This window comes from Adiantum capillus-veneris, chromosome 9, assembly GCF_014529385.1.
Source record: "Adiantum capillus-veneris isolate H3 chromosome 9, ASM1452938v2, whole genome shotgun sequence".
NCBI lineage: Eukaryota > Viridiplantae > Streptophyta > Polypodiopsida > Polypodiales > Pteridaceae > Adiantum > Adiantum capillus-veneris.
The window spans coordinates 40,462,011-40,487,206 of record NC_140939.1 but is presented as its reverse complement, the minus strand read 5'-3'; the positions used below and the strand labels follow the sequence as shown (position 1 = coordinate 40,487,206).

At 41.1% G+C, this 25,196-nt stretch overlaps 2 protein-coding genes across 8 annotated transcripts in view; one reads left to right on the top strand and one right to left on the bottom strand.

Annotated features, from left to right (window-relative positions):
• The window catches only part of LOC147450389 (uncharacterized), a 36,464-nt gene extending 15,851 nt beyond the window's left edge, over window positions 1-20,613 (bottom strand). For all 7 annotated transcript variants that reach the window (XR_015189125.1, XR_015189127.1, XR_015189124.1 and 4 more), the window contains exon 1: window positions 19,343-20,613. The gene's annotated coding sequence lies outside the window, so the exon portion shown is untranslated. The remainder of the gene's footprint in view (window positions 1-19,342) is intronic.
• Window positions 9,269-10,978, top strand: LOC147450390 (receptor-like cytosolic serine/threonine-protein kinase RBK1). The gene is made up of 3 exons (XM_086519635.1): window positions 9,269-10,114; window positions 10,301-10,380; window positions 10,582-10,978. The coding sequence occupies exons 1-3, from the start codon at window positions 9,944-9,946 to the stop codon at window positions 10,709-10,711; spliced, it is 381 nt and encodes a 126-aa protein (XP_086375761.1). The 5' UTR covers window positions 9,269-9,943; the 3' UTR covers window positions 10,712-10,978.
• Window positions 20,614-25,196: the final 4,583 nt, after the last annotated feature.

The window sequence follows — 25,196 nt, the reverse complement described above, 5'->3', positions numbered from 1 at the left end:
GACTTGAAGCAGTGGTGTGTACCCACCCTTCACAATGGAAGGCATGAGCACCCCCAGAACTCCCAACGAGCGTGAAGCACTGATAGCAACGGCCCAATTCCCACCCTCCTGTGAACCACTTTTTTAAAACCATAGAGGGCACGAGCAGATTTATATTAAAGAAAAAGGAGCAAAGTTACAAAGGGCTACCACTTGGGGTATAGATACAAAGCTTGGGGTGATCAAATGCTTCTGTGCTTTTTACTGAATGGTTTCACTTAACACTTTTCACCTGCACATGCTAATTTATATCGAGGCAATATAATAAAAAGTTAAATTACGGACATGGTGACCATAGGATTTGGACCCAACTTGGGAACCCGGAAGAGTTGTTAATTTTGGCGTTGCATTTTGATGGACCGATTGGAGTAGGCCGTGCCAATTTTGGATTAGAGCCTTCCTCAAGGATAGGCAATACCTAGAGAATGTCAATAGTATCTTTTGTCTCTTATGAGAGATTACCTTTACAAATTTATGATACATTTAGCCTTGAGAGGTCATGTACTTCCTCTTAAGCCATGAAGTTTTAGTGACGTCTTTGTCCATTCTTGAAATTTGAAACGAGGGTGACCGTTTCAACTTTCACTACCTTCTAAACCTTTTTGCCTCATGTAAAAGTGCTTTGTTAAATTTTGGTTTTTGGAATGGTTACCTTTCGTACCTTCACTTGCCACTAGCAAAAAGGCTTGTATTGGATTAGAGGGTTTCTAGGTCTATGCACAAGCGCCTTCACTCCTTCATGCAACCTTTCTCGCACGTTCTCTCTTTCGCGACTCACGCACTAAGGACAAACCCTGTCTTGCTCTTCTGATATCTCCTACTGCCCTTCCCCTTTGGGGGGGGCTCTATTGAGGGAAGCCTCTCCAAGATGCACTGATTAATGGCATCATTGGCAAGGAAACCAACCCCATGAATGTCTTGCTTACATCTCCGACCTCCCCTAAAAGGGGTTTTCCTCAGTTACAAACATCGGGAGGTATCATGCCCCCAACTGAGACCTAGAGGACATACCCCTCTTTCGTATGCTCAGGATGTGCAAGCGTGCCCTTCTTTCAACCCCATGGCCTTCATGCATCAACACCTACAGCGGCAGAATCTCTTCCACTCACCAATGCCCAACATTGCTGCTCAATGGGACACGTCAACACCTCTAATGGTCAACCATAACCAACATCTTCAGGTAAACTTCAACCCACATCCACATAATGGTCATTTTTTTCTAATTTCCAATGTATGGCAAAACATGGATAATGCTCAAGAGGTAAACCACTTCAAGCCCCAATCTCCTAATGCTGAGAGTGTCCAAAACCCGTGTAATGTTGAGGAGGAACACAATAGTGCAGATAAAGAACATACAATACTAGAGGAGAATAACACCAATACTATAGAGCTAGAAGCTACAGAGGGAGAAATAGTGGTTAACCCTGCTGAGCTGACTCAATGGTTTAAGCAGTTGCAAGAGAGAGTGGTTGTTGGTATTTGCCATGGGATTCGACCTCCAGTTGAAGTTTTGAAGCAATGGATTTCTCGAGAATGGGAATCAAGGAACATCTTCCCATCTCAGGTACAATATCTCCCTAACAATTATTACTTGTTCTTCTTCGAAGACTCTCGCAATGCCTTACAAGTAATTAGTAGAGGCCAATGGTTATTGAAAAACACTCCAATGTCAGTCTTCAGGGGTTTGATCCTAAAGGGAAAAAGGTTTCTAACATTCTTGTTTGGGTTGATTTTCTTGATTTCCCTATTGAGTTTTACCCATGGCTTAAGCAACTCGGTGGACAGGTAGGGAAAGTGGTAGGGCAAAAGTCCTCCAATGGCATTAATCCAAGATGGGAACTCTAACTACTCATTGAAGTTGATATTGAATCCCCTTTAAGATCAAAGACAATTTTCAAGGGTTCCAGCAAGTCAGTAGTAGAGGCAGGTACATAGATAGGAACAACGACAATAGACAAGTAAACAAATTTGGAGCTCTCTTAGAGGAAGTTTTTTACCCTCCCCTGCTAGATGAGGTAGGAGAACCTGAAGAAAAGACATCTTTCTCTCAGAAACCTATTAAAGACAAGGGAAATAAAATCCCACCTCAGCAGGAGTCAGACAAGCCAACAATGTAGCCAAATGAATTTGTTCCCTGAGAGAGCCCTATGGATAAATCTAGAGAATTATCCTTAGATTCAGACTCCTCAAATAATGAGTTTAGCATGCCAGCTACCCAAATCCTCTGACCCTATACAACAAGTGGAAGCCCTATCAAAGGGGATTGCAGGTCAAGATCACTTCAATAAAGAACTTCAAGAGCACGATAATGCTGATCTGAATAAATTTTCTCAATCCCTTGATGCCTCAGTGGATATTTTAATGAGTCAAGCAGAGGAAGAAACCCTGCCTCATCCAAGAGGTAAACCAAAAGGAAAAACAAAAAAAAAACAGTAACCCAAAAACAGCCTCAGTTGCCTTTGTTAAACCTTCCAAAGCTTCCAAAAAATGACTCAACCCATCAAAGGTTTATCCTACAATTGCAAGGGCTTAATGACCCATTCATATCTATAAGCATTAAAAAATGGGACCTTGATTCTAACCTTCAACAGATTTTATTTGCCTACAGGGCATTAAAGTCAAAGGCTTTGTTCTAGAAACTAGCCTTTAGAGAATCAGTAGAGATCACAAATGTTTTAACTAGCCATCTTGCAGGTAAATGATGTGTTGTGATTGGAATAGTCTCATGCATGAACATGCTATCACCAATGTTACACAAAGTCAAAGGGGTCAATGGATTTTTGGTGTGACATTAAAGGATCCCTTCAATTACATAATAGTCAGTCTTTATATGCACCTAATTCCTCGTCTGAGAGGACTAACACATGGGCAGAACTTACTGCTCTTAACTCCCCTTTGCTCATTGTTGGTGATTTTCACATGGTTAGTTCCCATCAGGGCTCCTGTTTCTAAGATGGAAAGTTGGATAGGATGTATATATCTTCTGATATCCTACAAAAGCATTGGATGGTTAACTGTAAGGTTGATGCTTCTATCTATATTTCTGATCATAAACCATTACTGTGAGCATTCTTTTAAAAGTTGGTTGGCCACACCTGGACAATTCTTTCTTTAAACTAGCTTCTATCAAGGCTACAATCAAGGAAATATTTCAGAAGTCATTTAGTCTAAAGAGATGTGTTTTCAACTTGGGATGATTATTAAGGGTACTCACAAGAATTAACCGGTTTAAAAAAGAGAGCTAAATAAATAAGATATAACAGAATAATGATGATATGTAATGAGATTTCTCTACTTGAAACAAACTTTGAGTGAGAAAAGTCATCCCTTGACCTCAAAAATTTAAAGGACCGCTCGAGGTGCCCTTGCTTGGACCATGCAATTTTGGGTTGGTAAAATAGACAAGCCTAAGAAAGAAATGTTTTCTCTTTTAAAGAAGAATAAGTGCAATGATTATATTTCCTTTTTAAAAAAAATATGATGGGCATCATGCTTCCTCTCACAAGGAAAATATGGAGATCACCAAAAAGTACTTTTCTCCACTCAAGATTTCAGGACATCACTAATGCAAGGGCAAAGATTGCCCAAGTAAGAAAGAGAATTGTGCCCAAACACATTACTAGGTTGTTGGACTTACCTATTTCAAAGGGGGAGATCAAAGAAACTATTGGAAAGTTAAAATTTGGTAAAAATATCCTTGCCTAGATGGTGTGTCCAATGAATTCTATACATATCTTATCAAGATTTTTTGACTCCCTATCTGCTACTGTTCTGGCAAGAAGCTCTAGAAATAGGATATTGGAAGATGAAGATATGGTTACTAACCTTGTGCACATAATTGTTTCCCGCAAGAAGGTTGTGCCCGTTACATTGACAAGATTGTTGTTTGAATACCTTCCAATGAAACAATTAGGACACAACAAGAGAGATGAAAGGAGGAGTAAAGATAGAATTAGAGATAGATCTAAGTGTGGTGGTGGTATTAAAGATAAATAATGAGAGATAGAGAAGGAGTTAAAGACAAGTATTGGACTAGATATGCAAATGAAAGAAAAACTAGCAACATATATCTTACATGAGAGCAATCGCCACCACCTTAATGGAGAGAGAAGATGAGGCAAGACTTCAGCCTTTCTTCAAGGGAAAGTGTGGCACTAATATGAGTGTGACACTATGGAATTGAGCTATTCTCACTCACTCATAACTTGCCCCAATGAAGAGAAGGTTGCCCTTTTTATAGGTGAGGGAGCCATGTTTTACATAATCACTTGATTAGGCTAAAGAGTTAGCCCAAATCAAATATACTTTGGATATTTCTTAAAATGGGCAATATAAGAACTCAAAATATCATGAAATTCAACATTTTTGGTCGTTGAGGCTCCATGTGGGTGCATGATGTATGAGGGCCCCACCTAAGCATCTTCTGTGTGGCTCCAGCAAGGGGTCCCAACTTGTGTGTCTTGTCCTTCAAGGCATCTTTGAGGTGTCACATTCACATGCTTATGTATTTTATCCCCCAAATATTTTATTTAATGGAAAAAGACCAAGATTACCTCTTTTCACTTGATTCACATGTTTACCATCTCTTCTTGCAGTGTAGTTGTGAGAGGGTTTTTCATTGGTTTCCCTATAACTTTTGACCTGTAACTCGGATTGACATGCTTCAAAAGGAAAAATTGGCCTACTAAAAGAGCTTGACTTGGTTTTGGCCTTTTCTCCATGCCTTTAGGTCAGGATTTTCAAATTGGGATGGTCCAAAAAGCTTTGGATCTTCCTTTTCATAAAGTCTTCTAGTAGGCCCTTCCCTCTTGTATGTATCCAAGAAGGTATGCATTATTGAAGGGTTATATTATTAAATAAATGTGAAAAGAAGAAAATAATTTATATATAGTAGGGTATAGCTGAGATATTAGAAGAAATATACAATTGCTTTTCCCCCAGACAAAAAGAGGCACAATCATTGATACTTCTCTTGCAGTACTTTCTAATAGTAATGTACATTTATATTACCTCAAAGGTAATACTAAGGTATGGTAGAAAGCTTTTATTTATGCATATGAGTATTATATGAAGTATACTTATGCGTTAAAAAGTCATAAGATAAATCGTTTAATGCCCGTTCCCAATATATACGTGCCACAGCACGACATCCACCCCCTCTAAACCTGCACATCCTCCGGTATGTACCACATTGTCTCTTTGTAAGATCATACCTCTTGTACATCTTCCTTGATTTCTTCTTCACTGGATGATTCCAGAGCTTCATGTTCACTTTGATCTTCACCTGTGTTTTGCTCTTCATCCTCATCAACATCTTCTAGATCATTGTCTCCTCTTCTCTTAAACATTTTGATCCTTTTTCCTGCAATGGGAATCTTTACTTATGTACCATCTAGTTCAGACAAGCTGTAAGTAGAATTTTCATGCACATGCTTTACAACATACGGTCCAAACCATCTTTTTGAGAACTTACGCATGACTGTGTGCTGGTTATCAAGGCTACTATCATACACTAAAACCCAGTCACCTTTGTCAATTGCTTTGCTCCTGAGTCGATGTCGCTTATCAAAGTAGTCCTTGTTTTTCAACCTTGCATTTTTTAGTCGTTCTTTTGCAGCTTCAATGTCTCAAGGTCTTCTCTCGAGTTTCCTTATACGCAGTGCAAGGAGACCTTCCCTGCTAAGCCCCTCTTGCCAAGGTAGTAGATTCCATGCGGGAATTGTATATTCAATCGGCATCACTGGCTTTTGACCATACATTAGCTCCGCATGCATGTAGCCAGTTACTGAGCTATGTGTTGTACGATCAGCCCATAAATCATATGGTAACAGTTTTGGCCACTCACCAACTCTTCCTTCGCAACCCTTGGCCAAAGCTTTGATGATAGGAGGATGCCCTCTTTCACTCTTTCCATTGCCTTCAGGGTTGTAAGCTGTAGTAAGAGAAAGCTTGATTCCTAATCTAGAAAAGAACTCCCTTGCTTCTTCGGCATCCAGTTCACCTCTATCTGCAGTGATCTTTCCCACACAACCATAACGGCAAATCACCTCATCAAGAAGGAATTTGCACGCAGCTTCTATGGTTTTAGCTCTTAATGCTCTTCCTTCAACCTGATTAGTTAGGTCCTCTCGTGCAAGAACCAAGTATCTCATCTGCCAGAGTCCTAAAGGCATTGTGACTAGATCCACAACCCATTTATAGTGCATGGCTAGTGGATATCTAGGGTGCAATCCATCACGATGTCGAACATTTGAATACATTTGACAAGTTACACATGACTCTACAAACTGAGATACATCTTTATACATACCCTTCCACCAGTATTTTTCTTTCAACTTGGAGAAGGTTGCCCACACACCCCTGTGTCCAGCCCATAAACTCTCATGAAACTCTTGCATGAGCTTTACTTGAGTCTCTTTTTTACATATAACCCGTTGTGGTGTAGCACCCTTTTGTTTAGGATTCTTCCACAAGTAACCATCCCTTAAAAAGTACCCATATGCTTTTCTGCGTATCCTCTTGAATTCTTGTTCATACCAATCATCCTGTTTTGTTAGAGTATTCAAGTAGCTTCCAATAGAAAGCCAATCACCTTCATAAAGATCTTTCAAGAACAATTCAAGTGAATTAGTCATGTAGACATCGTTACCTTTGACATGAGAGATAGAATAGAAGTTTGTACCTACATCATCTCCCTCATCAATCATTTGTGATTCATCTTCATACCTTGCCCTTGATAGCATATTTGCCACTGTATTGTCTTTACCTGCAATGTGCTTAAACGCGGGATTTAAGGACTTAATGTAGGCAATCCACCGCAACATAGCAATGTCTAACGTTGAGCAGCTTCTAATCATCCCAAGAGGTGGTAGACAATGTGTTTCTACAACCACACATGCACCAATTAGGTACTCTTTCCCACTTTTCAAGGTTGTAACCATACCCCATAACTCTCTCTTTATCTGTGGATAGTTTCTTTGGCGAGCACTTAGTACCTTTGCTCCAAATCTTACCACATACCTGTGTCCTTCTTTGTCATCTTGCCCTATTGCCCATCCAATCCCTGTAGGATTGGTGTCTACTGTCACAATTACTGGCCTTTGACACTCATGGTCTACCTTTCTCAAAGTTGTTGCTGACTAGAGAAACTCCTTTAGATTTTTCATGGATTTTACATGTGCTTCTATCCATTTAAACTTCTGATTCTTTCTAAGCAGCTCATAAAGAGGATCAGCTACATGTGCATAATGTGGAATCCAAATAACATAGAAGACACATGCTCCCAGAAACCTTCTAACCTCAGTGATGCTAGTGCATGTTTCTTTCATTCTTTGGATGGCATCTACCTTTGATGGACAAGGTTTCCTACCATATGGCCGGCACATGTGCCCCACAATGAGCACTTCTTTGACACCAAACATAGACTTTTTCCCTCACAATGTAAGATTCACTTCTTCCAACCTAGACAAAATTTTATCACAATCATTTATGTGATTTACCACAAACCTGCGACATGCCTTGAGATCCAAAACTTCATCTTTGTCACTTTCTTCACATCCTTTGATAGGAAAATCATCAATGAAATGCATTGTGATTTGAGGAATAAAGTCACGTAAGACCTTATTCATCCCATTCATCATATGTGCAACCGAGTTGGTTGCTCCCTGTGGCAAGGTACACATCCTTACCAAACCCAAAGGTGTCCTCATGGTTGTCAAGTCTGCTTTCGATTGCAAGATGAAATTTATCATACCATGAGTAGAGATCCCCCATTGAGTAGATTGCCCTCCCTACAAACACCTCTGCAAACTCATCCACAATTGGACATGTACCTACATTTCTAATTGTCACCTTGTTCATTGGTTGCATATCTTGGATGAAGCGTAGAGAACCATTCTTCTTTGGAACTGTGAACCACCTGTTTGAGTATGGAGCACAAGAAGGCTCCAAGATTCCCATTTTGATTTTCTCATTCAGTAGCTCTACTAACTTTGGCAAATGAGCCTTTGGAACTAGAATAGGCCGCAGATTCCAAGTCACATGAGGTATTGTGAAAATTACCATAGGAGCTACAATAGAAGGATCAACACATCCTATCTCATGTCGCTCAAATGCAAAAGCCTTACCATGCTTTGAAAGTATTTCTTTGAAGCATTTTGTCTCCTCCTGTGTTAGAAACTCCTCGCAACCAATCTGTAACTCTTGGAAAGACTCCTTTGTGAAGGTATGCCCAATCTTTTTAGGATTCCTCAAACTTGGTTGTAAAGAAGCCTGTTCAATCTTTTCCCTATTGTTGGGTGCTAAGGGTTAAGCTACTGGTTTCACCTTCTTTGCTACACTCTTGTATTTAGTTTCAACGTGGACTTCTGGGCCAACTGTTTGATTTTCTTTAAAGTCTTCTATTACTTGATACATTTCCATAGAGCAAACTTCCACAACTTCATTTTCAAGATGCAAACTAGACCCCATTATAGCATCAAGCTCACCCATAGTATCTACAAAAGAAACTTGTTCACACAAACCCAAAACATTTTCAGTAGGCTCTAGTAACCCAGTTTTTTTCATGCCTTTTTGTACATTATGCACATATTGCCTCTCACATCTCTTCAAATCTTCAAGTTTTGTAAAACATACTGATCCATTCCTTGTTACCAAGGAGCTCGTTGAAAAAGTTTCACCTATTTTTGGATCAGGCGAGACCCTTTTTCTTTATGTACCACTGCAATCCCTCTTTACAATGGTACTTGGCCAAAACCCATCATTTCCCTATGGTCATGAAACTCTTTGCTCACCTTTGGTAGAGGATTTTCTCTGAGGTTGTCACGATTTCTTTCATGGTTCACACAAACTGTGACAAATTGGACAGCTCGTTTACCATCTTTGCTACGTATCCTAGCATACGCCGAACCATCATCCATTTCCTTTGTTTTCATTCGAACTCCCACAATGTAGGGTTGTTCAAGGATGAGATGATATGAAGATGTATCCTGTACAAAGAATTTTTGGTCAATCTTTATATCACCTATTGTCACCTTCACACCTGGACATGCTGCATACAATTCACCGGATGAATTGATTGCCACTTTCACCATCCAACCATGATCTGTGTCCATCGGCCATTTGCACTTGTTGTAGAGACTCTTTCACATTATGTTTATTTTTGAACCATGGTCAATCAAGGCAACAAATGGCTCTTCAAGATCACCTACCTTGACCAAAGTTTTTGTAGTAGCCCTTGCCCAGTGACATCATGAATAGTAGCTCCTAGGAATAGCTTCAACTTCTTCATCATCATTTGAGAAATGCACTCGCTTCACTCTCCCACTAGATTGGTAGCATCCTACCACAGCTCCATCATCCTCCTTATTTTGCAGCTGCATTCCTTGTGTCTTCGAGGTTTCCCCTTCAACCTGTGGTGGACGAGAAACTTCAGCAAGGATTTGCCTCTTCCTCTTGATGATGTCAATGATCTCCTCGTGGAATTCATGCTTTGCAATGCCAAGAACTTCTCCCAAAGTAAACTCAATCTTGCTATTCAAGATCCTTTCCTCCAAGACTTTCTTTAAATCTGTAGCAACCTCAATATCAGATTGTAGTTTATAAGTTGGGCCTTTTGTCTTACCTTTTGTTGGCTCTTTCTTCTTTCCTGTTGTAGACTCCTCCATGAGTACTTCAGGTGGAGATGCTCCTTTTGTTGAGGGTGTTTTAGAAGGCATTGAGTGGCTTCTTCCCCCACCTGTAGAAGCTCTTTTTTATGGTCCTTCATCATGTTAAGTATGGAGCCTGATTTACCCTTGTAATTTTCTGGGGTAAAAGCGCACATTTGTAAGGCCCCCATTATGAGGAGAAGCCATCGTGCGTGAAGGAAAATACTCATCGGAAACCAAAATTTTCACGGACAAGAATGAGGGGCAACAAGTGCAAAACTACCAACACTGAAGTGGGCAGTTCGATACAAAATAGCGGTGGGCACAGCACGGGGTTTAAATTATCTTCATTTGGGTGGTCAACGTCGTATCATCCACGGGATATAAAGGCCTCGAACATCTTATTGGGTTCAGACTACGAGCCTCAGGTTTGTATTTGGTGAGCAAACAACAAGTATTGTCACTGTATCATGCTGTCCGTGGGATTTGAAGTACTTGAAGTTTACCTCATCAATATATGGATGGAGACAAATTTCTAGCTTGTGTATTCATTACAAAGATTCATAGCAACATCACACCTGGTTGACCTAGAGGTACTATTTTTTTGTTCACAGATTTTTGATTTTGGACTTGCTAAATGGTTACCTAATCAAGGATCCATTCACATAACAACTCCTATTGAGGGAACCTTTGGGTAAGTTATTTGATGAAGCTCCCCATCTGATGACGGATGGTATCTTAACAAGCATGACTTTTGCCAAAAGATATTGCCCTCTGTGAAAAGGTTGCCAAACTCAGACATTTTTTAAAGTTGAGCTCTGACTGTACGGACAGTTCAGTTCACAAATGAATAGTTATGTGCGTTGTTAAGAAGGGTTTGGCATGCTTTGATCAGGTACCTTGCACCCGAGTATTTTATGCATGGAATTTTTGATGAGAAAACAGACGTGTTTGCATTTGGAGTTCTGCTTCTGGAGCTGATTACAGGGCGCAAGCCAATTGAAGGCGTGGTGATGTTGGTATGATGTTTAATTCCTCAGTTTTTCATGGGCTTACATGCACATAGGTGCTTCACTTCCATGCATAAGCGGCACGATTTTGCTTTTTTGCTTTTGCAAATAGAATTGCATAAAAATATCTGGATGTGCAATCACTTGTGTAAGTTGACATTTGTTGACAGGCAAGGCCATTTTTGCAAAGTATGAATGGGGAGAAGCTGGTTGATGCTCGATTAGGTCGCCGGAATATTCTTTTTCGCCGGAATATTATGGCCGGACGGCGGCCAGAAAGTGGTCGGAAAACAACCGGTCGGTTGGCCGGTGGCCGGTAGTCAATGGCCGATGGCCGGTGGTCGGAAGTCAATGGCCGGTGGCCGGTGGCCGAATTCAAAAGCGGACTTGTCTTCTCAAGGGCGGCCACACATGGGCGGATTGGAGGGTCCGATTTGGACTTATTCGCACAAGGGCGGCTACACATGGCCGTCTCTCATAAGAGAGGGCAGCCCTTTTGGCCTATAAAAGGAGGCCATTTCTACACACATTTCATAGTGTGAAGTTGATGCAACAAGGTGAGTGTGAGGTGGTGAGAGTGAACAAGGCGGGAGCTCCATTAAGGGTATAATCCCTTTGTAAACTACTTCTTGTTTTTAAGTACTAAATCCATTGAGTGGCTACTTTCCCGTGGACGTAGCCCACATTGGGTGAACCACGTATATCGTGTGTACTCTCTCTCTCTCTACTCTATAATCTCGTGTATATAAATCTATCTCTCTCCATTAAGTAATCTACTCAATTATCTATTTAGCTACATCTTATTTCCTAACAACTGGTATCAGAGCAAGGTTTGCTCGTAGCTAAATTATCTCAAGGAAAGGATTCCTTGAATTGAGTGGGAGTTATGGCGGAGGAAGGGAAGCTCAAGATTGAGAAGTTCAACGGCAAAAACTACCAACATTGGAAGATGCAGATTGAAAACTATCTCTACCAGAAGGACCTCTATTTGCCACTAGGCGGTCTTGCGAAGAAGCCCGCAACAATGGCAGATGAAGCATGGATTGTCCTTGATCAAAAGGCACTGGGAACAATCCGGTTAAGCTTGGCGTCAACGGTGGCCTTCAATGTTTCGGAGATGAAGACCACGGAGGACTTGATGAAGTCACTTGACGACTTCTACGAGAAACCATCGGCATCCAATAAGGTATTTCTCATGAAGCGCTTGTTCAATCTAAAGATGGCAGAGAATGGTTCAGTTGCAGAACACCTAAATGACTTTAACACAAACATAAGTCAACTTCGATCAGTGAAAATCAATTTCGATGACGAAGTACGAGCTCTCCTTATACTATCATCTCTACCTGATAGTTGGGACAGCCTTGTGATGGCTGTAAGTAATTCTATCTCTGGAACAAATACTCTTAAGTTTGATGATGTTGTGGGTGTTCTCCTAAGCGAGGAAATGCGAAGGAGAAGCACGGGAGAATCATCAAGTGCTGCACTATCAGTGGAAACAAGAGGAAGGCTTAAGGAGAGGTTCAAAAACCAAAAGGGTCGTGATTGCTCAAGGCGGAGCAAGTCACGCACAAAGTCAGTTCTTGAATGTTGGAACTGCGGCAAGAAAGGCCACGTCAAGAAGGATTGCTGGTCCAAAAAGAAGAAGGAGAAAGAGTCTCAAGACAACAAGCCAACATCCGAGGCCAATGTGGCAGGTAAAGTAGAGCAAGATGCTCTAATTCTCTCATTAGACAATGTGTCTAATTCCTGGATAGTAGATTCCGGGGCTTCATTCCATGCGACACCACACAAGCAACATTTCCAAGACTACACCAAAGGTAATTTTGGGTATGTATACTTGGGAGATGATGAAGCTTGTGAGATTGTCGGCAAAGGTACAGTTTCTGTCAAAACTGCTAACGGAAATGAATGGAAGCTTAAAGATGTTAGGCATGTTCCTTCTCTTCGCAAAAATTTGATCTCTACAGGACAATTGGACGATGAAGGTCACAACATTGCATTCGGAAACAAACGGTGGAAGATCTCAAAGGCATCTTTGGTGGTTTCCAAGGGTGAAAAAGTCGGTACACTTTACTTGTGTACTGTTAGCACGCAACCTTCAGCTTGTGCAGCAACTACAGAAGTTGACAGTGCGGTGTGGCACTACCGACTTGGGCATATGAGTGCGAAAGCAATGCAAATCCTTCAAACAAAGAAGATTCTACCAGGTTTGAAAGAAGTGGACTTAGAGTTCTGTGAAGATTGTGTTTATGGTAAACAAAAGAGGGTAAAATTTCAAAAATTAGGAAATGAAAGAAAAAATAAAAAACTTGAGTTGGTTCATTCTGATGTTTGGGGTCCTGCAAGTACACCATCACTTGGTGGCTCATTGTACTATGTAACATTCATAGACGATGCGACTAGAAAAACATGGGTTTATGTCATGAAGAATAAATCCGATGTATTTTCCATATTTCAAAGGTGGAAATCCTTTGTGGAGAATGAAACAGGTACCAAGGTTAAATGCCTCAGATCCGACAATGGAGGCGAATATTGCAGCCAAGATTTTGAAATCTTTTGTGCTAGCAATGGCATTCGGAGGCAAAGGACAACCCCAAGGACACCTCAACAAAATGGGATTTCGGAGAGGATGAATAGGACAATCATGGAACGAGCACGAAGCATGTAATGGAATTTGCCTATTCAATTTGAGAATAGCGGAATTTAAAGAGAGTACTTTCAAGAAACGATTTTGTGAGCATAGCGGGTATACATAATTGAAGATAGCAACATAATCATAGCAATTAGTTAACTTGGCATAGACAATACTTTTTCAAGAGAGAGAGTTTAGAGAACATGACAACAATTGAGGACCGGATTTATGTGGAGCCGGTCCCCCCTCCAATAGGCATTTGTATTATGATTTCTCCCATAAAGAGAGACTTGTTACAATACAGTCTTTGTGTTCCTTGTGACCTAAGTGATGCCATGAAGATGGAAGGCTTCATGCACCACAAACATAACATAAACTTGAAGAAAGCTTTAACTATCCCAAGCCTCAGTCCCAAGACCTCAAACACCTTCGAAGGTGGAGAGAGCTAGCAGGGAATGAGGGTAGGGAAGAGGAAGAAGAAACATTTCGTAGGAGAAAGAATTAGTTCCTCACTTATCATACTCTTGTTGCTAGCATACATAATAGCATAGTAATGAAGAAGAAGGAGATGGCAAGCTTAAGCATTGAAGCATGGATCTTGCTTGGATTTGCACTCCATAGCCAAGAGTGTTGGTGTAGGCTCTCAACCTCTACTTGCTTGGAGAGGGAGCTCTTGCACTTTGCATATCACACAATGAGAGTGCTTGTGAGTGTGTGTGGGTGAGTATACCCCCTAGGCACCCCCCTAGCTTGCTTGGGTCGACCCCCCCTTGTAGCTCATGCCTGAAGCTCATTGGACTCCTCCAGGCCTAGCCAATCACAAGCAGGAGCCATTACAAGCAACATGGGTAGCCTTGGGACCATTTCCCTTTTGAGAGAGAGGACTTGATAAATGCTAAAACAATTAGATAATTCATGTAATTTATCATTGGACCCCTTTGAAGCCTAGCCAATAGGCTTCAAGCAACACATGAAGGTAACATGGGTAGGGGCCTGACATGTGTCCTTGCTGCCTCTTCAAGATGGGCTTCCCTTGTGTGTGTGAGTAGGTGTTCTCTCTCTAGGCCCTAGGAAAAGGGCTCTCCCCCCCTCTTGTAGGAATGCTTTTGACTTTTAGGTGATCAAGCACCTTACTCACCAAGCATGACAAAGCACTTGAACTAGGGGGGGTTCCCACAAGCATCTCAGGCAAGCTTCTCAAGGCACCTCAAGTACTTTAATCATGCAGCAAGTCAAGCACCTCAAGCATGGAGCCAGTCAAGCACCTCAAGCATGACAATCAAGCACCTCAAGCATGAAAAACACCTCAAGCATGACAAGCACCTCAAGCAGGACAAGCACCTCGAGCTTGGGCCGGGTTCCCACCTCAAGCTCAGCCCTAGCTTACTTAAGGTCAAAAGGACTTTTACACACATTTATTGGAGGTCTTCAATGAAGCTAACCCTAAGGTCTTATGCTCCATTGGTTAGCCTTGCTCTTTGATAGACCATCTCCCTTTTGGGCCCCTTTACATTGGCCCCGTGTTGAGATAGATCTAAAAGCACATACCTATATCTTAACACTTGTTCCCGTTTATTCTCCCACATTAAGTGATCAATTTAATATGAGAAAATCATTTGGGTTAGTTAGATATTAGATTTTATGACATTACCTCTCTCTTGAAATCATAGTCGTCCTCGACTATGAGGTAGAAGAGATAAAGTCTTAGTCATTAGTCAATCGTACTTAGCGGGTAAAGGATCCCTTTTTACCCTACGACATCTTTCCAAGATGGATGACTAATCCATTTGGTGCTTGGGAGACATAGCTGCCGCAAGCATGTCTGCTCTTTAGTCCATTTCATTCTCCCAAAGTAGAGTGACAAATTCTACTTGGTGTTTGAGAGACGTCGTCATCACAAACATGACTCTAAGCATGCATACTAGTTAAATTTGTGCACAATTAAAAAGAGGACTAGTCATACAAGACAAAAACATGAGTTATTTAAAAGAAATTTGTACATTTGCTTACTCTAATGTAGCATTGTAAGCATTGACAAGGTTCATACTATCCTTAAGTTGTACTCCTTGCATCCATTTAGCATCTTCAAAAGGATAATTTTTGAACTTAATAAGATACCGTCGGATAATCTTACCATGTCGTAGTACCTTGTCTTCATGCCGAAGGATAGCTTCGGGTTGTAGCACCTCTTCTTGGTCTTCAACTTCGGGAGGGTCTTCAATAATTGGTTCAATTGGTGGCTCTCCTTTGTAGGGCTTAAGTAAGCTTACATGAAAGGCATTGTGTATAAGCCAATGGTTGGGCAACTTGAGTTGATAAGCCGTCTCATTGATAGGCTTCAAGATTTGGAAAGGACCATAGTATCTTTTTGCTAGTTTAGCATAATACTTTTGATGGCCCGTAGGATTTTTGCCCGTCGTTTGCCTTAATCGAGCCTTAGAAAACTTGAGTAAGACCCAATCATTTTCTTTGAACATTAAGGCTCTTATGTGCTTATCAACAGCAGATTTTTGCCTTTGTTGAGAGATGGCTATAGCCTCCCTAATCTTTTGAAAAGATTCTTGTAGGTCACGGCTATACTCATCGGCGGCGAAGATCTTCCCATGTACTTTCAGTAGCAAGGGACTTTTAGGTCTTCCTTCTATGATCTCGAAAGGTGCTTTGCCCGTAGAAGTATGTACAGTATTATTGTAGGCATACTCTACTAGCGGTAAATACTTTTCCCATTGTGAGCGTTGATCTACTTCGGTAACATAAGTCTTGAGTAGATCGAGTATCGTAAGATTGGCTATCTCACTTTGGCCATCCGTTTGTGGGTGATAGGCCGAAGAGAAATTCCATCTTGTTCCTAGATTTTCAAAGAGACCTTTCCAGAAATTACTGGTCATTCTAGGATCTCTATCTGACACGATGGATGTGGGTAATCCATGGTGTTTGAAAATCTGAGATATGAAGAGAGTTGCCATTTGATGTGCTTTAATAGTCTTTTTGACAGGAATAAAATGTGCTTGCTTGCTAAACCTGTCGACTATTGTCCATATTCCTGTATTCCCATGGATAGACTTGGGTAATCCAAAGATGAAATCCATGGATATACTCTCCCATGGTGAATTTGGAATAGGCAATGGCTGGAGTAATCCAGGTTGCTTCCCTCTATCATACTTGGTCTTTTGGCATACTACACATTTTGAAACATACTCTTGTATGTCCACTTTCATGGTAGGCCAATAGAAATACGTCTCTACTCCTCGGAGAGTAGGTTGAATACCTCTATGCCCTGCATATGGAGGAGCATGGGATTCATACATAACCTTCTCACGAAGGGAATGGGTAACACATAGCCTATTGCCGTGGAGAAGATAACCATCCTGCAAGGTGAATGGTTCGGTTCCTCTTTCTTCCCCAAAGCAAGGGCTGACATTATGTCTCTAAAGTCAGGGTCAGTAGCATACTCATCTATCATAGAGGATAGATCATTGTGAGTAGCTATAGACACCGCATTAACTTTTGGTCGTCGTGAAAGTGCATCGGCAACTTGATTGTGCTTACCAGCTATGTGAGCAATATGGAAATTAACAGCTTGGTCACCGGTCAGTGATTGCTAAGTCTAGATAAAGGAAAGTTAAAAAGAACATATAAACCCCCTAAGCTAACAAGTCTAATATAACTATGAATAGTGTTGTACTAACTTGTCACTGACAGATCTATTACAACAAGCACACAAATAATAAAAGTTAAATAACTGAACAGTATAGTCAGAAGTAAACCACCTGTTTAATCTGCTTGAAAATGCCCCGCTTTAGAGCTACATCCCCAGAGATAGCTTTGACAGTCAGCTCCAATTTGTAACAGGTACTTCTTCGCAAAATTGCTCGGTTCTGCAAAAAGATTAGACTACACTCCCCTAAAGAAATGTAGTTATCCTACTCCTAAGTTTTAAGGGTTTTTGTTTTGTTTTGTTTTTGTTGGTGTTTTTTCCTTTTTAGTGTTTTGTTTTCAATAAAACCAAAGAAATCAAGCATAAAAGAAATGATTCTTTTTGGATTTTGCAAAACTTTTTTTTTTTTTGGGTGTTTTTGTGGTTTTGTTTTGTTTTGATTTTTTAAGCCTCTCGCTACAGATGACGGAATAGTGCAGGTGCATTGGCTAAGCCAAAAGGTGCTACCCGTTATTGACTACAGGTATCCATACATGGTCCAGTTACCTACTTTCGGTAAAAGCTTCAGAATCCTACTCGTAAACCATGACCTGGTTAAAGACATCTATACGAGGTCCAGAAACCTACTTTTATTAAGAAGCTACAGCTCCCTACATGTATGTCAAACCCTATCCACTTTCTTCTATTATGCTATGGATTCCAAACATGTATACATGCTACAGACACCTACTTTCCACTAGAAAGCTACAATGCCCTACTTGTATAATGCCCTATCCACTACGCATATTATCTCCTATCTTGCACCACTGTTTGTTGGGATAATTTCTTCTTTTCACACGATCTAGCAATATGGCCTGCTATACCACAATGCTTACATTTCGGTTGATATTTAGGTTTGATAATTTTCAACTCACTTGTTCCCTTAGTTAGCTCTTTTCTGACTTCTAAGGAACATGAAGTATTGGGTTCTTCCATTTGATAGACACAATAATTATTACTATCTATTTCTCTTAATGCAACTATACTCTCATCTCCCCTATGGCCACTTGTCACTTCACCACCTAATGCTACTTTTCTATACTTTTCAAGTTCCCCTCTCATTGCTTTAACATCATTTCTCAAGGATGCTATCTGTTCAAAATGAGATTTATGTTCGTGGTTAATCATCTGACACATCTCTCCTATTTCCTCTTTTAATGTTATGACATCATAACTATAACAATCATCAATTAACCTGACTAGGTCCTTGTTATATTTAGCTTCAAGCAAAGCTTGGTCCTTTTCAATTTCTAATATGGATATTTTGGCCAAACAATCTCTAATCACACAACCCACATTATAATCTTCACTATTCTCTTGCTCCATTGGTCTAGTTCCTTTAGACCAAAATTAATCAGCCTAAGCAATATACTCTAAATCACCTAAGATGTATCTTGAGCTTTACTCACACCATGTCAACTTTAGCTAAGTCATTTTGTCCAAGGTTACAAGCATGAAAAGTATATATAATATTGAGATAATCCCAAGTCAATCTAAGACTCGCTCTTTTCAGCGTTACTCCACAGACATTGCCTCTTCTTGATTGGCCAAACCCTAGGTACCAGCATGCAAAATATATGCAACGGGGTGCCCCGTAGCTTTACAGCTAGCTGGTTCCCGGCGGACGCACCAAATGAGCGTCGCCTTCCAAGTCATCTAATTAACGTTCAAGTAACCCAACGGTCCCCTAACTAGCCTAGACGTGCACTAATTTGCCATAATTGTGTGGCTTTCAAACCTATTTATCAATTTTCTAATTATGCGTTCGTATTTTCCTTACTTTTCTATGCTTCGTAGTCCAACTCTCTAATATGCAAGATTACTCATGTATGCTCTCCAGATATGCTATTTATGGTTAAAATCTGAGTTCCCATATACATTTTTAATGGAATTTTTAGTCAAAATTCATCAGCATGCAATTATCCAGAATATCTATTTGACTGCTATAATTCAAAACTACACATCAGAACTCACAAAACAAATCAATCAATTACTGGACTTCAAATTATTGAACAATGCAACTAGAGTCATTCAACAGTTTTGCAAATTTTCCAATGAAAAAACACCATAATAGTCTAGTAAAATATAAATTTCTATTGAAATGCCAAAAACTATCAATAATTCAATTCCCCTTCCCAAATGCCACTTACCATGCAAAAATGTGCAGCATTTCATTTCCAAGTATGCTTTTAATGCAGATGTGTCTTCAAACAATGAGATTTGTTTTCAATTATGAAGCTAACAATGCAAATAATGAAACTAGCAATACTTCTTTCTAATGTTATGAACTTGTTTGGAAATCAATAAAAAGACTAACCAGTGAATTTTAACTTTTGATTGCGTGTATTTTGCTTTCTGTCTCCGTCCGAATTCAAGCAGCGGCTCCTCTCACTTGAAAGTGAGTCACTCCGCAGCAAGATTGTGAATTTGCTTTCCAAATTTCTCTTTCTTTCTCTCTTTCCTCTAACTCTAACTCAGCAAGGTTTTATATTCTCTCTCTATCTCACTACACAGAAACAATCTCTTTCTAGCTTCTCCTGTTTGTAGCGTTAACCTCCTACTCCCTCTTCTTGGAAAGAAACGCTACCACACTTCCCATTCTCTCTCTTGCGCTCTCTCACTTCTCTCTCTCTCTAATACTCTGCATACATCATAGTGCCTTGCACACTTGGCAATGGGCATCCCTTTACATCTTCGGCCCCTTTCCTTCTCCCCTAACTACCATATGGCGCAATTCAGGCCAGTGCCTTTTCTCTCTCTACTCTCACTGACGTGTTCTCGATCTCCTCTCCTCTCTGACGTCTACACTGCAGTCCGTTTTTCTCCCTCACATACACAGAGACACACCTAGGATACATAAGGTAGCCCCTTGCGCTCTCCTGGTGGTTCCCTATCTGGCGGGAATACATGGAGGGCGTAGTTAGAGAGTGAGAGCCTAAGCTTGAGATATAGAGTCCCGAGTGAGTGCAGGCAAAGCCATATTGGGAGAGCGCCAGTAGAGAGAGAAAAAGCATTGTATGTAAAGAGAGAGAGAGAGAGAGAGGAAGAAGAGGCAGATATTACTCTCTGTAGCGCTAATGACAGAGAAAGAAAGACCTTACTGTAGCGCAAGGCAGAGTAATTAGAGTAGGAGAGAGAGAGAATGGTTATACCAGTGTGTGTGTATCCATTTGATTGAGAAGGTCTTTGTGTGTAACTGTGTGTGTTATACTTGGCTGCATAGTATAGTAATACACAGAGAAAGTAGAGAGAGAAATGGGTAGCGCTGAAATTAGGAGAGAGAGAGATTCCGTTTTCAGCCACCTGTGTGTGTGTATTACTTGCTTGACTGCATAGCATAGGTCGCTACACAGAGAAACCTGAGAGGGAGAGAAAAACGTTGTAGCGCAAGTTAGAGAGAGAACTGCCTGAAGTGGTAGCGAGGTAGAGCTGAGAGTGGGGTAGTGTGATTGAGGAAGGCGTGACCAGAGACGCCAAGAGACGAGGGTAGTTAGAGAGTGAGAGCGTGAGCACGAGGCCTGAGGGTGATTGCTAGAAGTCGCAAGCATGCTGTGAAAGGAAGGGAGAGAGCATGAACCGATTTCAAGACCAAGTAGGATACTCTGTGTGTCTGTGTGATTGATTTATTGAGAGTGTGTGTGTGTATCATCTTGAGCGTGAGCAATTAAAGAGAGGGAGAGTCACGAGCAGTTCGTGAAAGAATTGTGTGTGTGTGTGCTTGCTTCCATTGGGGAGAGAGCCGAGATATATTGCGTGCTGTTCATGAACGGCTGAGGAGGCTGAGAGGAGAAGGGGTCGCAAAGAGAGAGAGGCAGACTGCTCTGTGTACTCTATATGTGTATGTACTTCCATTGGGAGAGAACAAGTTAGAGCGGTCGTCAGAGATCGGGAGCATGAGCGAAACAGGAGGAGCCCATGAGGACTTCCCTTTGTGTCTATGGGTGTGTGTGAACTTGAGAGAAAGAAGAGTCGAAACTTGTTGATGTAGCGCAGTTAAGACAGAGATAGGAGTTTCCATGAGAACGCAGGCAAGAGGAGATCCTCCAGGAGGCAAGGAAGCCAGATGACGAGAGGGGGGTTGTCGCCAGATGAGTGGGGAAGAAGGGAGCCCAAGAGGGCTACCGTTGCGTGTACTGTCTCCGTGCAGAGGAGATAGGAGCCGAGGGGTGGCGTGCTTGACGAGAGTGGCCAGTGCCGCCAGATAGGGAACCACCAGGAGAGCGCAAGGGGCTACCTTATGTATCTTGTGTGTGTCTCTGTGTATGTGAGGGAGAAAAACAGACTGCAGTGTAGACGTCAGAGAGGAGAGGAGATCGAGAACACGTCAGTGAGAGTAGAGAGAGAAAAGGCACTGGCCTGAATTGCGCCATATGGTAGTTAGGGGAGAAGAGAAGGGGCCGAAGATGTAAAGGGATGCCCATTGCCAAGTGTGCAAGGCACTATGATGTATGCAGAGTATTAGAGAGAGAGAGAAGTGAGAGAGCGCAAGAGAGAGAATGGGAAGTGTGGTAGCGTTTCTTTCCAAGAAGAGGGAGTAGGAGGTTAACGCTACAGATAGGAGAAGCTAGAAAGAGATTGTTTCTGCGTAGTGAGATAGAGAGAGAAATTTGGTGCATCCGCCGGGAAAGTGGTGTGTATGAGAATGAGTGAGATAGAGAGAGAATAAAGACCTTGCTAAGTGAGAGAAGAGAGAAAGAGAGTGAAATTTGGTAAACGAATCCAAAGTCTTGCCGCGGAGTGACTCACTTTCAAGTGAGAGGAGCCGCTGCTCGAATTCAGACGGAGACAGAAAGCAAAATACACGCAATCAAAAGTTAAAATTCACTGGTTAGTCTTTTTATTGATTTCCAAACAAGTTCATAACATTAGAAAGAAGTATTGCTAGTTTCATTATTTGCATTGTTAGCTTCATAATTGAAAACAAATCTGATTGTTTGAAGACACATCTGCATTAAAAGCATACTTGGAAATGAAATGCTACACATTTTTGCATGGTAAGTGGCATTTGGGAAGGGGAATTGAATCATTGACAGTTTTTGGCATTTCAATAGAAATTCACATCATTACAAGATTATTCTGGTGTTTTTCATTGGAAAAATTTGCAAATCTATTCAATGATTCTAGTTGCAATGTTCAATAATTTGAAGTCCACTAAGTGATTGATTTGTTTTGTGAGTTCTGAAGTGTAGTTTTGAACTCTAGCGATCAAGTAAATATCTAAATGATTGCATGCTGATGAATTTTGACTAAAAATTCCATTGAAAATGTATATGGGAACTCAAATTTAACCATAAATAGCATATCTGGAGAGCATACATGAGTAATCTTGCATATTAGAGAGTTGGACTACGAAGCATAGAAAAGTAAGGAAAATACGAACGCATAATTAGAAAATTGATAAATAGGTTTGAAAGCCACACAATTATGGCAAATTAGTGCACGTATAGGCTAGTTAGGGGACCGTTGGGTTACTTGAACGTTATTTAGAAGACTTGGAAGGTGACGTTCATGGCCACAGTAGGTTGCTTCTTGCTCGACCATGATATACGTGAACTGCCAAGCATGAAACAAAAACCACTTGTGGACACTCTCGTGTCAAAACAACCAGCCGAATCTGAGGCCGAAAAAGCATGTAAGTCTGGCGGCAATGATCCCCCCTTGAGATAAAACAAGCCAAGATGTAAAGTGCCACTAAGGTAGCGGAAAATCCTCTTGACAGCCTGCCAATGCTTAGACCCTGGGCTATGCATAAATCTGCTGACCTGTGAGACTGCAAACCGAATATCCGGCCTCGTGTTGCATACATAAATGAGGCAGCCAACAGCAGTTTGGTAAAGAGTGACATCCGCAGGATCGCCAGCATCATGTAGACTCAACTTCAAACCTGTTTCCATGGGAGTGGCAATAGGTTTGCAATCCTCAAGTCCAAACTTACATAGCAATGTCTCTATGTAACTTTTCTGACACAAGGCAATACCACCATCACACTGCTTAAACTGTATACCCAAGTAATGATACAACATCCCCAAATCTTTCATCTTGAAAGTAGCATTCAAATCAGCCTTAAATTCAGCAATATGTCTCTCATTTGGTCCAGTGATCAGCAAATCATCAACATAAAGAACCACGATGAGAAATACATCACCCTCACGCTTTACATACAATGTGCTTTCTGTTGGACTGTTACGAAAGCCTTGTTTGACCAAATGAGTGTCAGCTTTCTCATACCAAGCACGAGGAGATTGCTTCAACCCATACAAAGCCTTGTTACATTTGCACACTTTGTCCTCTTGTCCTTTTATGAAAAAACCGCGAGGCTGCATTACATAAACTTCCTCAAATATGTCACCATTCAAGAAAGCAGTAACAATGTCTGATTGATGTACATCCCAACCAAAATGAGCTGCCAATGCACATAGAAAACGCACAGTAGTCATACGACAAGTGGGAGCAAAAGTCTCTTCATAATCTATGCCTTTTTGCTGTGCATAACCCTTTGCAACAAGTCCAGCCTTATGGCGATCAATCTCACCATCCGGCTTGCGTTTCAACTTGTAAACCCACTTCGTACCAATGGCCTTTTTGCCAGGAGGCAAATCACATAAAGTCCATGTGTCATTTTCTATAAGTGCATCATATTCTGATTGCATGGCAGCCATCCAATTTTCTGAATTCTGTGCTTCATCAATAGACAGAGGCTCCTCAACATCATATAAACTAGACACAGCCAAAGCATAACAATCTGATGCATAGGATGCATGGCGAGAGCCTGAACGAGTATGACTAGACAAAGGTGCATCCAATTTACTGTCACGCAAAGTGTGCACCAGCCATTTTGGCATACCTCTAGCCTGCTCATTTTCAGCCCTTTCCTTATCAAGTACATCATGTACATCTGCATCAGTAATAGGCTGATCTAAAACATTTTCAGAAACCCCCATAGGCTGTACATTTGCCTCATTGGAACTTACATTCGTATTTCCACCACTGAAAAGAGGCAACAAAGTGTCATAAATGTCCTATGAGCTTACATTACTGTCTCTAGTACATGACAGCAAGGGTTGAACAGAATCTTCCACAAACACTACATTCCGAGAAACCAGAATACGTTTTGTTTGCAGATGATACAACCTGTAACCTTTGCTTTCAGCACTATAACCAACAAAAATACATTTGACAGCCTTATCATCCAATTTTCTGCGCTGCACTTGTGGCACCAAAGCATATGCCAAACAGCCAAAAACATGCATGTGCTCAATAGAAGGTTTTCTATCATGCCATGCTTCATATGGAGTAATAGACTGCAAAGCTTTCATAGGACACCTGTTAAGTACATAAGTGGCACACATAATGGACTCAAGCCAAAAAGAATGCGGCAAAGCTTGACTTTTGACCATACATCGTGCCATTTCCGTCAGTGACCTGTTTTTCCTCTCAGCAACACCATTTTGCTGAGGTGTATAAGGCACTGTACATTGGTGTTTTATCCCACGACTAGCCAGAAATGCATTAAATTCATGAGACATGTACTCCCCCCCTCGATCGAAAAGGAGGGTGCCCATAGTACATTTCGAGACATTTTCAGCCATAGCCAGAAATTGTTTGAAGCACATAAAAACTTCGGACTTCGCTTTAAGCAGAAATACCCATGCATGCCTAGAGTAATCATCAATGAAAGTCACGAAGTACAGGTAATTGTCCAAGGACGGAGTTTGCATGGGCCCACAAACATCACTATGAACAAGCTGCAACCTGCATGTGGCCCGAACTGAACCATCCTTTGGAAATTTAGAACGGTGCATCTTACCCAAAATACAGCCTTCACAAACATGTTTTACAGGTGCTTCAAGAGGTGGCAAAGAAGCGACCATATCAGATTTCTGCAAACGCAGCAAACTGGCAAAATTCAGATGACCAAAACGTGCATGCCAAAGTTTTGCATCTGACATAGCCCTTGAATCTGCAACAGCATTTGCAAAATTTTGTCCACACTTGTCATACAAAGTGAGCTTATACAGCCCACGGCACAAAAGGCCAGATGCAACAATTTCATCACCAAAACTAAGATCATGAACTGTACATCTGTCATCCACAAATTTGACTACAAGTCCAAGTCTAGCAAGTGCGGATACAGATAAGAGATTCTTCTTGATCCCAGGTACATAAAGTGC

Excerpts from the sequence above, each read along its gene's own strand:
- LOC147450390 (XM_086519635.1), top strand. The coding sequence starts at position 9,944 with ATGAGGGGCAACAAGTGCAAAACTACCAACACTGAAGTGGGCAGTTCG. Across the intron at positions 10,115-10,300 it reads GTTCAGACTACGAGCCTCAG|ATTTTTGATTTTGGACTTGC; the intron begins GTTTGTATTTGG and ends TTTTGTTCACAG. Across the intron at positions 10,381-10,581 it reads CCTATTGAGGGAACCTTTGG|GTACCTTGCACCCGAGTATT; the intron begins GTAAGTTATTTG and ends TGCTTTGATCAG.